We start from the raw sequence: 16,123 nt of genomic DNA, 5'->3' as shown, positions 1-16,123 counted from the left end.
AGCTTTGGATGTTATGAGTCATCCCAATTTCTGCCAGTTGCATGGGTAAAATTGTTTTAATTTTTTTGTTTTTAGTTTGTTTTTTATAACTCTACAAACATAAACTGTGTGGGTGTATATAGGCATTTTTTACATGTGTGGAACCATAATAGGTACACAGTTTTGTGACTTATATTCCAAGCTCATACTTTTAATATAGGGTGTAAAATACAGTCTCTTACTATAGAGAAGATGATGCTAGTTTTGGGGATAGTAACCAGAAGCTATTGGTAGCAGGTGTTTTAAGCCTGATGACAGCTGTTTTAAGTGCCAGTTGGAGAGATATTCTTGGAGTTTTAACTTAATTCAAGTATGGAAAATACTTTTTTATTGATATGCTTACTTGTGTGAAATGTATGTCTTAAGTCACCATCTTTGCCTTTTCATTATTTCTGACTACAAGTGCTTTCTAAAACTTCCTTGCCCTATTTTCTGACAGCATGAAATCTTTTCTCATAAGTCAGGTTTGGGGATTAATAATAAATCCTTCTATACAAAGAAATGAGGATTTTTTCAGGAATCTTTCTAATGGAAAATAGGTTTAAATATAAAGCGGATCCTATGCCTTTTACAGTCTTACAGCTAAGATTCATCCATGAAATTTAAATATTTTTGCCAAAAAGAAAACAGTTTTAAAAATTCATAGTGCTACAGCATTATCTTTTATTTCCTTGCTCTCCTAAAGGATTTCCTTAGGCTTTGTATTCTTCTAATATCTGAATTATGATAAAGAAGTTGAAATATGCATATTGTTTAGATGATATCACACTATTTTCTTTCCTAAAATAATACTCTCCCTACTGAAGAGAACGTGACACATTTTCCACATGTATCTTTTTAACATGTTAATTAGGTAACAAGCTTATTTCTGTTAGAGATAGATGACTATAATATTAACAATGGAAGTCTACATAGAGGTCATAAAGTCCAACTCTCATTTTACAAGGAAAACTGAGGCCAGTTTGTGTGTGTGTGTGTGTGTGTGTGTGTGTGTGTGTGTGTGTGTGTGTGTTTAAAAAGATTTATTTATTTACTTCAGAGAGTGAGAAACAGCCTGAGTGAGGGGGGTTGGGCAGCGGGAGAGGGGAAGCAAACTCTACACTGAGTGTGGAGCCCAGTGCTGAGTTCTGTCTCCTGACCTGAAGATCACGACCTGAATTGAAACCAAGAGTCAGACACTTAACCAACTGAGCCACCCAGGTGCCCCCAGGTTTTTAATAAACAAAACTTTCCATATTGTTTAATTAGTAGTAGAATGAAAACTATAATCTAGGACTTAGGGCTTAACATTGGTGAATATTAAGTGCTATGGTTTTTAAGGTCTTGGCATGTGCCCCAGGCACTTTGATACTGTTTTACAGTATTCCGTTTCATTTTCATAAGAAACCTGAGAGGTGAGTTTTTTTATCTGTTTTACTGAAAAAGAAGCTAAGATCAGGGAAGTTAAAGGAACGTGCCCAGTTTTTACATAGCTCATAAATTAGAGGTACTTGGTGTTGAACTCTGATCTGCCTGATTCCAAAGCCCATCATAATTGGTGCCTCTCTCATCTTTGACTTATGGAGAAAATGGAAAAAGGGGAAAAACCCTCCTATTAAGTGGTACCATAACTGAAAGACATGAAACTTTTCAATCCATACTTTATGGTGAATTACTCCTTAAATTATTTTAAGAAAAGATGCTTATAACTTTCCGCATGATCCTGTTTCTTTTAGGTATCTCGTCATGAACGTCGAATTTCTCAGATTCAGCAGTTGAACCAGATGCCTTTGTATCCAACTGAGAAAATCATATGGGATGAAAATATTGTCCCAACTGAGTACTATTCTGGGGAAGGTATGGCAGAGAAGTACGGGATTCAGGTGTACCATGAAATTTAGTTTAGAATTTATCATATGTAACTGAAAATACTCCTATCTGTTACATGCATTAGGGTAATTTTCTGGTACCCTGAAGTTTAATTTTAAAGCTGGAAACTATTCAGTATTTTGAATGCATAGTATTAAAGATTTTTATTAAATTTAACCATGCCTTAAAGTGTGTGTGTATGTGTGTGTGAGCATGTGCGAATGCGTGCTGTGCACACATGCTCAGACGTGCACATGTATACATGTATACATATATTAGGATGAGATATATATATATGTCATATACATATATCATCCTTTATAAAATATGACCGTAAGCATAAAACTGTGTTTTAAGGAGACCTAATAGTGAAGGAAGTATAGCCCTCATTATATCGCTGTAAAAGGCTTTGTTTGGTAGTGTATTATTTTTCAAAGCCTTTTTTAGAAGTTCTTTTGAATTCCTTGTTAAGCCAGCTAATGACCACCAAAAATTGTCAGTAGTTAATAATAAACCCTTCGTTTTGATTAAAAATAGTTATTCCCTGGTTTACTTATCTATTTCAACAGATTTCTTCCTAGATGCTTTTGTTCATCCACTAAGGATGAGAATTTGTCACAATTGAGTATATGCTGAAGTACATTCTGACATATTTGAAGGCATATTTTAAAAAAAAATTAAGGAAATTTTTTGAACAATGACATTATTATGAGAAGTTTGGCTATTTTAAAGAAATCATCAGTGGTAATTTATTTAAAAGAAAAATGGATACTTCAGAGTCGTATCCTGAAGTCGTATCCATAACTTCAGTAAAGCCAGTGCACCAAAATTGTGCTAGATTTCAGAATAGGCAGTCTTCATATTTTTTTAATTCTTACAAGGGTCAATGTCTTGTTTTTTCATTTTTCTAATTTGTTCATGCCAAAAGCATTTATGACCGTGTATGTATGACATCTAACTCTTTGTCCAACCAATTCCCAAAAGGCAAATAATCACTTCGTATTTTGTCTTGTCAGTACAGAGCTTATGTGTCCTTAAATATGTACATAGTCTTTCATCTAGCTTTTGGTGCTATCTAGTGATGCTGCTCTGAGTTTAAAACACATTTGCTTAGTATGTAAAATATTGTTCTTCTTTCCCACCTGCAATTAATGAAGGTTAAGGAAAGTATTTCAGAACAATATTAGTTGCCAAATGGTTTAACTGTAATAAAGCTGTCTTCAGATATTTGGCTATGTGATGCCATTGTTCTTTAGGGACCATGGATGGCACTGTGTTTTAGGGGCTCAATATCTGATGCTCATAAATAAGCAAAGATCAAAGCTAATACTGAATGTTTATGCAGCCTGCTTCTAGCTCCCAAGAAGAGAAAATAAGTGTGAAATCAGTACAGATATTTAAAAAAATATAGTTAAGAATTGTAAAGAAAATCCTTGTAAAATGTTATGCCCTCGTTTTGAGCCTTTTTAAGAAAATAAACACCAATATAGAAAGCCACACAACATAAATATAGGGCTTAACAAATTATCATAAGGGAAATAACCACCTTATTAGCTATCCCAGAACCCTCCTGTAAGCTCCTTCCTAGTTACTGCTTCTCCCTCCACCTGAAAGTAACCATTTCTTGACTTCTATAGCAATCACTATATATTTCTTCATAGTTTTATCACCTACTTGTGCATCGATGTATGATAGTCAATCTTGTACATTGCTTAAAATGTCTTTTACTTCACAAATGCCCTCTGTATCCCTTTTCTTTTGAAGAACCTGAGTTGTTTGATCCGTATAGTTTCCCACAGTCTAGTTTTTTCTAACTGACTACTCAGTGTACAGTTGAGTATGTCTCTCTCTCTTTATTTTTCTTGCAGATTGGCAGCTGAATGCAGAGTCTTGGTCAGGCTTAGGTTTTCTCTCTGGCAAGATTCTTGGTGGTGCTGTATTCTCTCATCAGATGCACAGAATGTCTGGTTGTTTGTGTGTGTGTGTGTATGATATAAGTAGCCATTGCTGCTTAATGGCTAGATTTGTTAATTCAATGACAGTTGCAAAATAGTCACATTTTAAATTTTTTTTTTTTTAATAAAATTATGCTGTCTAAAGAGACACTTTCCCTCAGCCTCTGGCGTGGAAGATACTGAGTTAGAGTATAAATCAGAATCTAACAAATGATGTGAAATTTTTTTTGCAGTTCTTTGCCATTTGGTAAGAATGGATACAGCTGATAAAAATAATATGATTTTCCAGTAAAATGTGTTTACTTTGAGGTTCTTTTTTTTTTTTTTTTTTACCTTTTTGGTATTGCAGCCAAGTGCTTATTCACTTATTATCCAAGGGAAAGAGCAGTTAGTGAAGATATTAGAAAGAATATTGTTTATTAGTATAGTCAGAGAAGGGAAGTAACTCCAGGAATAGCATCCAACGAATACCTTAACCTTAAAGTCTAGCCAAAAGGCAGAGATTCAGAGCACAGTAGTGCTCATTGGAGATAGATTAATATGTTGTAATATACTGACTACTTAGCTTTCATGGTAAATTTGTCATGGGCTTAGTTTATGGTCATTATTTACTTCGAGCTTTGCCAAATACAAATGAGGGGGTAAAGGAAGAATTTTTAAACTACTTGAGACTATATTAATTGTAAGTATCTTCAGATACTTTTGAGAAGCCTGTTTGAATCATTGATGCATGGTTTTATGTATTAATGAGATTTATCCTTACTTCCCAACTCTTAATAGATAGCATTTGTTAACTTGGTTTTTCAGTTTCTGTGTGAAAATAAGACTAGAACCTTATCAAATATGCTATATTTCAGACATCATTAAATTAAACTCTTAACCAAACTTGTAGTGCATTTCTTTATACATAGCACAGCTGTCTGATTAAAAGAATAATTCACATGTGGGTGTTGTTTTCCTTTTCAGGTTGTCTTGCTCTTCCCAAGTTGAATTTGCAGTTTTTGACTCTTCATGATTACCTCTTAAGGAATTTTAATCTCTTCCGCTTAGAATCAACTTACGAAATTAGGCAGGACATCGAGGATAGTGTCAGCAGAATGAAGCCATGGTTAGTAAATTGGTTCCACTTGTAATGAAGAGGTGCAAACAGTGACTGACATAACTCTCTGTCAGAAACCTCCTAAGTGTATTTAGAAACAGTATGCCTGGTGTGAAGATGCCCTCCAAAATATGAGATATTTACTCTTTGAGAAATTCTCTAATGTGGATTAGTGTATACCAAAAGTGCTAAAACATAAAATACCTGTCTGGGTACTTGGGTGTGGTGCTGGGGGCTGGGGATAAGGGAGGAGAGGTCTTCATTCATGGAGGGTGGTGAGGGGAGAAATGTAGAGGGGAGAGTAGGATGGACATTAGCAAAGGGTAAAGAGGGAAGGTATGGGCTGACCAGCAGGCCTTTACTAGGACAACGGTTCAAGTCCTGGGAGCTTATGATAAGGAGGTCTTCTACTACCCCAGCTGCTCTTGTGGGGCTGTCACCAGTATCTCAGTTAGCCTCTCTCAGGAACCTGGCAAGAGATGAGGAGCATTGCTGAGCATCACATGGAATCAAACGTTGCAAAGTCTTTCCCTGTCCTCCCTCCATAGATTACCTTGACTAAACCATCAGGATTTACTTTGGGGGCCAGTTGAGTAGGTCTCTTTATTGAGGAAGTCTTCTGCTTAAACTCAACTCCCCACTTGCTAGCTCATGTCTGGAATTCTTTTAGCTAAGAAAAGACTTTCATTCTAGTTATTGTAGGCAGCTCTGCATTATGAGATTTGTGAAGGTCCGTTTTCCTTTTTAGACATGACTGATTTAGACATGAGATAAATGCCCTTCATTCACTATTTCATTCTACATATGAAATTGATGAGGGTAAGTTATATATCACAAATGACTATAAACTAGTAAAATTAATTCTATAAAATGGATTTTTATTATATTCTGGTCACACTATGCATTGCATACACATACAATTGTATTGCGTTCTGTATGAAAAGCTTAACAGTTTTTGAATGTGAATAGATTCAGGTATCTTCCAGGCTTCTCTCCTTACTAATTATAGACAGCTACATGGACACTGTGATTATGATCTATTTTTCTCACTTCCACATTTTATTTCATACACATTTCTATTTTTTAATTAGTTATTATGTGAAAAGTTATTCTGGGTGAGAGTATAAAACATAACATAAAATATTTTTTACTTAATAATCAGTTGAGTCAGTAGGCAGGCTAGCACTGTGAGGTTTGTATACTCGCTGGCTGATCATCCCTGCCCACAGTTTTGCTGGAATTATTGCCCATTATTTGGACCCCCAGGGTGTGCTTGATCAGAAAGCTTCTTTCAGTTTATGGTTAACCTTGGGTTTACATGCTCAGATTGTGGACCTAATTTTGGCCATTTTGCAAACTAGGGATTTATTAACTAGCAGTTTATCAAATAGAATTCACTTATATTTTACTTAAATGCTAAATAAAGCAAAAATACTTAATTCTGTGGTCTATTAATAAAGGACATTTTTTTAACTTACATTATTTTCTGCTATGGGAAAGAAAATGTCACTTTTGGGAGTTAACTTGTGATAATAAATTTTTCTAGATTTTCATTCCTAATTGCCCATCACTGAAGGCTTTTAAAAATAATGAGATCTAAAAAGAGGCCAGGCTTCTATCTGTTTCTTGTGTGCTGAAGGTGGAAAAGTCAGGGCATAAATTTTACTCAATGCTTGGTACTAATGATCATGTATTCAGGTTGCTGAAACCACTGAGCAACATAAGGGAGAAAGTATTTATGAGGGGCAGAAATCTATCCTTTTTAATCCTTCGTGTTGCAGGCAGATTTTATAAGGGAAGAAAAAAGAGTTGGGGAGAATAGATTACTGGTTGCCTGGGGGTAGTAACAGGATTGACTGTAGTCAAATGAGAGGGATCTTTTATGCATAGGATGGAAGTGTTCTCAGATTGTGGTGATGGACGCACAACTCTGCAAATTTACTAAACGTCATTGAATTGTGCATTTACAATGAATGAATTTTATGGTATGTAAGCTATATTGTGGTAAAAGTGTAAAAAATGGAGGAGGTAACAGTTACTACAAAAGGGTTTAGACACAAGATAATACCTTTTAGAAATTCCCTGTACTAAGCAAGTCACGGGATGCAGAACTTTTATTTTAATTGGTTTCACTCTTTGATGTTGTGAAGTTCTATAATTTTTTTCTTATAACACAAAGCCTTTACCTGGGAGGTAGCTTTTCTTTATCTGTGTAAGTATGTCATTTCTGGCAGTACTTTCCGGTTTTGGAGTGCTGCTGCAGTATTTATGTTATAGATTTCCCGGATACACTACTTAATGTAAAATCTGAAGCACCGGTTAGACTAACACAAGAAGAAAGAATGGGTATTTGAATGTTAGTGATTCTGGTTATTACAACTAGCTCGATTATCTTTACCCCCAGTCCATGGCAGTATCTTTTAAATGATTTAAATAGTATGCCCTAAAGCAAGCATTTGCATAGATATTATCATTTGTTGGTTTGTTTTTAATTTTTGAAAATTCCAACTTGTTCCAGAACAGCTTATAGAAATACCGAAATACATAAAATGTAAGGAGTTGAGACTATCTTGATGAAGAGAGGAAAAGGATAAGAATTATTATTATATTATTATAATCTAGATTATTATTATAGGTTATTCTTTAAGATTTTATTTATTCATTTGAGAGAGCAGAGAGTGAGAGGGAGAAGCAGACCCCCAGCTGAGCCTGGAGCCCTATGCAGAGCCCAGTAAGGGCCTCAGTCCCAGAACCCCAGAGATCATGACCTGAGCCGAAGGCAGATGCTTAACCATCTGAGCCACCCAGGCGCCCTGGGATAGATTGTTCTTTGACCAAATGCCTCCACTCTATGTATACAGAGTTACCTTTTTTTTCTGTGTGTGTGTGTATGTGTGTGTATGTGTGATACTCTTCTCTACTTGCCTTTCTTTACTGGACCATATTTGCCTATTCATTCTACTGAATATATTCCTTATATATTGGGACTTTGTTTTTTTGGTTTGTTTTGTTTTTTGTTTTAAGTTTAGAAATAAGAGTTACTAATGTCTGGGCTTAGTAGCTAAATATGTGTTCCTCCTTACTGATTTTACTTGACCAGAAGTTGGGGAAAAGTCATTTTTTTGTTTGAGTAATCATGCACTTCTTTGGTTTTCAGGCAATCTGAGTATGGTGGTGTAGTGTTTGGTGGTTGGGCACGAATGGCCCAGCCTATCGTGGCTTTCACTGTAGTTGAGGTTGCCAAGCCCAACATAGGTGAAAACTGGCCAACCCGAGTTCGTGCGGATGTTACCATCAATCTGAATGTCAGAGATCACATCAAAGATGAATGGGAAGGTAATTTTGTATTTCAAAAAATTAAGTTACATTTTTGCCTTTTTAGTGTATAGACTTAGAAAATTGGCAAAGCACTTTTACTAAGCATTACCCTTCTAAACATTTATGAAATTTATCTTTAAAAATTGTCTTTATAATTACTAGTAGTAAAAATATCAAGGAACATGCACAATTAAATGTCTTAATACTTTAGTAAAAAGCATAAAATAGCATGCATATCACAGTATTTTGAGAATTGCAGTTTGCAAAGCTGAGAGGATCTCTTTAAATCCCAAATTTAGTAAGACAATATTTATGAATTTGTAGGATCAATATAAAAAGAATCAAAATATTACTGTTCACTAAAGAAAGGGGGGATAACCCACACATAACCTTTGCACACATGCAGAGCTAGTAAAGAAAATTGGTGTTTTTAAGAGCAAAAAGTCACCAAAGTGAAGAGAATAGGGATGCATACAGTTGCTGGAAAATAAAGATACAAAATCAAAATTAGACAAACTCAAAAGGAATTTAAGGAGATCTCGTAAAACATCTCAGAGAGAAATAATAATAGTTTAACTGTACTAAAGGGAGGAAGTTAGGTAAAGAATTAGTGATATTAAGTGTATTCAAGGATAAATAATAGATGCAGAGAAATTAGATGAGTTATTTCCCCTGTTCTTTCCTAGGCAACATTTTAGGGGCAGGAGTTCTGTGTCACAGGAATTTTATTTAGAGGCAGATTTGTTCAGAGTTACTAAGCCAAGTAAAGACTGAAAACATTGATAACACCTGTGCCAGAACTGACACATGACCTAATTTTTAAGTGGCACTTTTATATTTTTCTCCCAGCTGTCTGTGAGAGCTCTTACTTGCTGTCCTGTTGTGAGAAACAGTAGCCGGTAGATTTTATCTCCTTCCACCTTCTTGGCATGCCAGAAGGAAAGGGATAGTCCCTGAATGGGTCAGTTGTCAGAAATTATTGCTCCCAGTATAGCTGTTTATAACCAGAGGGACTATATGATAAATTTATCCAGTAATTCTGAAGGAATCCAGCGGCAAAGCTGGCCACATGTTTAACAAATGGCCACTGTAGTGGGTGTAGTTCGTGACAGATTGTTTTTATGATTTCTGGATCCTTCAGAAAAGGGGCGCCTGGGTGGCTCAGTCATTAAGTGTCTGCCTTCAGCTCAGGTCATGATCCCAGGGGTCTGGGATCGAGCCCCGCATTGGGCTCCCTGCTCAGTGGGAAGCCTGCTTCTCCCTCTCCCACTGCTTGTGTTCCCTCTCTCGCTGTCTTGCTCTGTCAAATAAATAAATAAAATCTTTAAAAAAAAAAGTTCCAGTCTAATCTAGTGCATTACACATCTAGAGTACTGTATATCTTTATTGTTGCTAAATCTTAAAAGAGAGACATTAAGTTGCCAGAGAAGGTTTTATACTTACTACCTTTGGCATTTAAGAAAGTATTAAAATAAACACTTTTACACAGTTACCTAAATTCCTTTCCTTCATTACTTTGGAGACTTATATCAGAAGGACATTAAAGTCTTTTTTTTCTTTCATTCTTTTAAACATAGGCCTCTGATAGAATGAGAAATGTAATGGATAAATTTTGATGGGCAGGAGAGGGAACAGCAGGGTACTGTGGAACAAGTGATTCATAATATGGGGCATGGTGGGGAGAAAAGTGTTTTCTGGGAGGCCAGAGTCAAAATTCACTCCCTGTGTTGATCACAGATGGAGTAACTAAATAGAAAATGGAGGCAAAAAATGAGAGGGAGATTCTGGAAGTAGTAATATTGTCCTGTAGAAACAATAGTTTTGAAGAGTATAAGCTAAATATGTAAAACAATCTTCTTGTTCCTTCAAAAAGGTATGACGTTCAGGCCCATATCTTCTCCATTACCCCATTTAAAATTAAGGAAACTGAATTAAGGACACAGAAATGCTGGATTCTGCTCCAGAAGGGCACAGCCAGGATGGAGTGGATACAAATGGTTGAAAGGAGAAAAGTAGTTGAGCTCACTGTTACATAAGGGTTTTTTTAATGTAGACCTGAGATGTCCCACAGTGAAATGATCTGCCTTAGTAGGGAATAGGCAGTCATCCCTCAATGATGCCAAAAAGTGACACTGGTCGGGACTAAATTACTTCTCAGGGCCACCTCTTTGACTCAAAGACTTAGATGTTGTAATGAGTTGTGCAGATCAGAAGTCCGAAAGGGTACAACTCAGAGAGTAGAACAGTTCTCCTTAGTTCTCATTGCTTCTCCTGCTTCTAATTTGTTGGGAAGTAAACGATAAAGTCATTATTATGAATCAGAGTGATTGTTACTAGCACACTTAAACCCCAGTCCATATTAAGACAAACCAGAATGGTCCCAATACTGTTAGCTACACACTGACATTGCTGATTTGATTTAGTTGTATATCTTATTACCACGGTTATGAGCAAGCAGACTGTTTAAGTTTGCATTTATGTCCTACAGTGGCTAACAAAACAAATCAGGAAAGCAATGAAGATTAAGTGGTATGACATTACATGGATATGTGATCTAAATTTATGTCCCTTGTCTTCCCATGTCTCTACTTATAATAGAGCTGGGGATCCAGTTGAGTCCAGTATTGGGTCTAACGACTGAGAAGCTATGGACTTTGGTACAAGTTTCCTATTTCTGGACATTCACTTATAAAAATTTTTATTTGCCAAATGAAACTATATTCAACCATGTTCTCAATATGATATCTGTAAACAATGCTTTTGTGCTTTGATGAATTATTCGAGTTGACCTCTTTCAGGGAATGCAGTTAGACTGTTGTTGGAATGACAGTGATGGATAGTTTAAACTGATGTTAGAAGCCTGCTGAATATGATATAGATGGATTATATGCCAACCATATTTTCAGTTAGTAAGAATGCTAAAAATAAGAATTATGAGCATCCAGTTTTGGAGCTGTAACATGACTTGGAGGGCTTATTCAGTAATGTAGTCATGGCATAAAAGCTTATAATTTTAATATAAAGAGAAATTTTCACTTTAATTATTCCTGTTAAACATTGAATTTTAAAGATTATAGGAAAACCCATAATTATATTACAATGCAAATATAATCATTGATCACCTCTGGTACTTTACATGTTTCTTATATCTCTTAAGAGGATGAGAATTTGCCATCAAAGGACTAAAAACAATGATATTCTAATAAGTGAAAATGTCTTTGTTTTACCAGGTCTTCGTAAGCATGATGTATGTTTTTTAATTACTGTACGGCCCACAAAACCTTATGGTACTAAGTTTGACCGGAGGAGACCTTTTATTGAGCAGATTGGCCTGGTTTATGTGAGAGGCTGTGAAATCCAGGGCATGCTGGATGATAAAGGGCGTGTCATTGAAGACGGTATGGTGATCTGTAGTTTTGAAAGCGTGTGTGTACATAATGATAAGTTTCTGTGCCTTTTTTTCTTTTTGCATCTTAGGTAATATTATTTAGTTATTTTACATACTAAACACAAAGAATTATGTATAAAATATGTGTAAGATACCTACCACCCACTTTTAGAAATAAATAATATGGTTTCTAAACTTTTTGTTAGATATTGAAAAGGACAGGATCTTTTGAAATTACCCGTATTTAAAACTTTCCTTTTATAATACTTTACAATATTGCTTTTTTAAAATCTCTAAACACTTCTTATGACATATTTGTCTAATTTTTCCTTCTTAAGTTTTATTGATTTGATTCATTGTAGCAGTGGCTCTCAATTGGGAATAGCACTACCCTGCATTTTGAAATGTATGATGGTATTTATCTTGTCCTGTGCCTGGGGTAGGAGTAGGGGATGGTGAGCTATTGGCATTTGATGGATGGGGGCTAGGGATGCTAAACATCTAAACAGAGCTGCCTTCTCAGTTGGTTAAGGTCTGACTCTTGATTACAGCTCAGGTCATGATCTCAGGGTCGTGATACTGAGCCCCGAATCAGGCTTTGTGCTGAGCCTGGAGCCTGCTTAAGATTCTCGCTCTCCCTCTCTCTCTGCCCTTTCCCATCACCCACTCACGGGCGCACGTGCCCCCACTCTCTCTCAAAAAAAAAAAAAAAATTAAACAGAGCTGCCTTGTAGAAGGAATCGGCATACCTAACATGCAAACATTACCCCATTTAGAAATACCGCCTTACAGGATTTGTCAGCTCTTTGATTTCTTAGGCTTATCATTGACTTTTCTTTGAAATTCTTCATCTTGTCCTGACATTCTTGTTATACTTACTGTTAAATTATAACTGCATCTATGTCCAGTGCTTATTTCCCAATTTGTTTACTAAACTCTCAGAACTTGAATTGACTTCTACTGCCTGTCATTTTAAGGTGGCACCATTGCTACAAGTGCTGGTAATCAAGCTGACCTTACTGCTAAAATAAAAGAAAATAGGAAAGGTGGAATAAATGTAAGGCCACATATTGGGACCAGCGTTAGAGGTCTAAGACAAAAGTAAGGAGACGAGGCAAAGGGGCAAGAAAAAGCCTCTCAGCTTTCAGCTATTAGTATATGAAATTTCCTTTCACACTGGTGATACTAGGAATGGAATGTGGAAGGATGAAAAGAGTGATCAGTCGAGTGCTTACACTAGGTAAGCTAAGTAATAGGAGTTCTGAATAACTGACAAAAGTAAAGTTGTTTGACTTCTAGGGCTCTTATTTTGGTTGAGGACATATACAGACAATTGCAGTCCATGGCACTGCATCATAAATATTACATCACAAACATTTTTCTGGGAAAGAAATAGGAAGAATTTAGGGAAGGGAGAAAATATTTTCAGCTTCTAGACATTTGAAATGGATGAGTGGAAAACGTTCTAGTCAGGGGAAGGACTGGGGTTCAGTGTGGAGGATTTACTCATCATTTCCAGAAAAGGAATACTGCTAAGTTACTTTGATACTTGAAAAGTATATATTTCACTTATGGACTTTCTCAAAATGTCTAGGACCTGAGCCAAGACCCAATCTTAGAGGAGAGTCAAGGACATTTAGAGTGTTCTTGGATCCAAACCAGTATCAACAAGATATGACCAATACTATACAAAATGGAGCAGAAGATGTGTATGAAACTTTCAATATCATAATGAGGAGAAAACCAAAGGAAAATAACTTTAAGGTAATTTTTAGGCTATATAACTGAAGGTACTATGTCCAATTTGAGTAACTTCTAAAACGTAAATACGTAGATCCTGGGTAAAAGAATGTTTTGTGAAGGAAATGATCACTGCTTTTATTCTGATTCTAAATAATTCTCTTATATTATTAACATATAGACTAAATATAAAAACTTAAGAAAATTTATTTACTAAATCTGTTTTGTCTTTTCATGAGTTTAGAAGCTTACAATATAAATTAATCCAGGTCAGCCTCCTTCCTTGCTTTTTGTGTATTAGATGCTCAGGATAGCAAGTATAAGGTAAAGGAAACTGCTTGTTTATTTGTTTACTGGGAGTTCTTTTTTTAAATCAAAGGTAAGTGTACTTCCAGATCACTTTATGAATACAGATGTGAAACCCCATAGCTCAGAATTACTCTATGATATAATGTGTTTTACTCATTAGCAGGAAAAGGGAGGTTTGGGGCTAGAGAATTTTACTTTTGTAACTTAATGGAGATAAGGAGTTTTGATAAAAGATTTTTTAAATTATCTGAAAACTACTATATTATAAAATGTAAATATTGAATGGTTTTAGCATTTGGTAACACTACCTTCTGCACAGGTACATTTCTTTTTTCTCTCCCCCCAAAACATAGTGCTTCTTATGCATTATCAGTTTATTACCTTTTTTTCCCCTGTTCTTGTGATTAAAAAAAGAAGACTTCACATACAAAGGAATTTATTCCCCATTTTGCCCTATAGTTGAAGACAAAACAACGGAACTAGTCTTGATTTCTTTTTGTCTCACACTGTGCATCCAGGCCATCCGTCAGTCTGGTTAGCTTACCACCTCCACTGACACCACATCCAAGACACCTTCATCTCTCACATCCCTGCTTCCATTCTTGACGGCCCCTCCCCTTCTGCTGTTCTCCACACGGTGACAGAGTATAAATGATGCCTTGGTACGCTGTTCAACACACTTTAATGGTTTCCCCTCACAGTAGAAAATTATTTCTATAATCCAAGAGGCTCCTTCATTATCTGTCCTCTGGCCACCTCTCCCAACATCATTTTCTAACACCTTTTCCCGATTCACTCCACGCCAGGTGTGCTGACCTTTCTGCTGTTCTTTAAAAATCCAAGCTTTTGTCCATGATGTTCCCTCTACCAACACAGTCTTCTAGGTATTTCCCTCGTTCGTTCCCTCACTGCACGTGGGCAGCTCTGCTTAGACGTTAATTCCTAAGAGAAGCTTTTTTCTGGAAACCTTACCTAATGTAGCCTCTCCCCTTCTTCTCATTCTTAATCCAATTGTCTTCATTTCTCCTTGCAGTCTTTGTTATACCTGGTGACTATATATTTGTTATTTATCTGACTTCACCATTAGAATGCAGGTCTGTGAGGGCAGGGTCTCATTTGTTTGTCTCTGTTTTGGTTCTCAGTAATGATTGAATTCAGTCACTTAACTAAAAATGAAAACAAGATCCTTACTTATGTTCATTCGTTTCACCATTTTATTTAATGTCTGGCATTGGGCTTAGTTGTATGGAGCCAATAAAGATGAGTAAGACAGAGCTTCTATTTTTAGGGAGTTTAGACTACTAATAAGGGAAGTTAAAAATATAAACAAATAACTACCATGAAATGTTAGAAGGTGCCAAAAGTCATGACAAGGATGCGGAGAAAAGTGTCATGGAAGGGGCTCCTGGCTGGCTCAGTCGGAAGAGCATTGACTCTTGATCTCAGGGTCATGAGTTCTAGCCCCACGTTGGGTGTAGAGATTAGTAAAAAAAAGTAAACTTTAAAAAACAACAACAAAAAAGTGTCATGGGAGGTCAAAAGAGGCATTCAGATTCCAATCCAAGCAACGGGCAGTGATTAACTTTCCTGTGTTTTGGAAAAAGACAAATGCTCTTTTGGTGTCTTCAGTGTTTTATTATATACCTGGGCAGCATCCCTTATTTCCTTTTCTCTTTCCCATTCGTACAGTGCCTGTTCTGACCTGGGTGTTTTATTTCTTGCCTGAATAGTTGCACTAAATGGCTTCCTCTGCCGTAGCTCTGTTCTCCTCCTAGTCAGTCACCTGTTTTTCATATGCCTCCACTGATCATTTCAGTCAGCTTCTCAAAACATTTCTCTGACTTTCCATTAATGATGAAATAAACCACAGCTCCTTCGCAGATCCTGTGCTTTGAGCTAAATTGAAATGCCACTTTCCTCCATGAAACCTTTCCTAAGGTCAAAAGTCTTCCCTGCATGCATCTCTTGCCTCCTTGGAACCGTGTTCTCATTGTATTTTGTAATACTCTGTATTGTGGACCAAATTCTGCTGCTTTGTGTCATTGCTAAGGACATACTTCATCTCCCTACTAAAATTTTAATTTTCTTAGAGAGTAGAGCTCTTGTTTTATCCATCATTATGTGAACATACTCGTTTATCTGTCCATCCAGTGATTTGCCCATCTCAGAGTCAGACTTCCTAGATCCCTGCTCTCATGGAAATGATATTCTAGTGGGGATTAGACAAATGGTAAACAGGTAACTAAGTACATGAATAAGAGAATTTCAGGTAGTGATTAGTGCAAGAAAATAAAACAAGGTGATGTGATAAGAGTGTGATTAACATACACTGTGCTGTTACTTTTTTGTCCTGTTGTAGTGTATAGCATTTATAACATAAAAATGGTTGGTTTTGTTATTTTATTCTTTGTAATTAATAGCCTAGCC

The 16,123-nt window shown here is 36.2% G+C and overlaps 1 protein-coding gene across 2 annotated transcripts in view; it reads left to right on the top strand.

The window, feature by feature from the left end:
* AQR (aquarius intron-binding spliceosomal factor) overlaps positions 1-16,123 on the top strand; it is a 107,612-nt gene that overhangs the window by 51,305 nt on the left and 40,184 nt on the right. For both annotated transcript variants that reach the window (XM_028119508.2, XM_028119509.2), the window contains exons 15-19: positions 1,755-1,875; positions 4,809-4,950; positions 8,099-8,277; positions 11,490-11,657; positions 13,242-13,411. In XM_028119508.2, the coding sequence (XP_027975309.1) occupies positions 1,755-1,875; positions 4,809-4,950; positions 8,099-8,277; positions 11,490-11,657; positions 13,242-13,411 (780 nt within the window). The remainder of the gene's footprint in view (positions 1-1,754; positions 1,876-4,808; positions 4,951-8,098; positions 8,278-11,489; positions 11,658-13,241; positions 13,412-16,123) is intronic.

This window comes from Eumetopias jubatus, unplaced genomic scaffold (assembly GCF_037043125.1).
Source record: "Eumetopias jubatus isolate StellerSeaLion01/CBP00866 unplaced genomic scaffold, mEumJub1_p1.0 scaffold_7, whole genome shotgun sequence".
Taxonomy (NCBI): domain Eukaryota; kingdom Metazoa; phylum Chordata; class Mammalia; order Carnivora; family Otariidae; genus Eumetopias; species Eumetopias jubatus.
The sequence above is the reverse complement of the archived record's forward strand: the minus strand, read 5'-3'. Positions and strand labels throughout refer to the sequence as shown.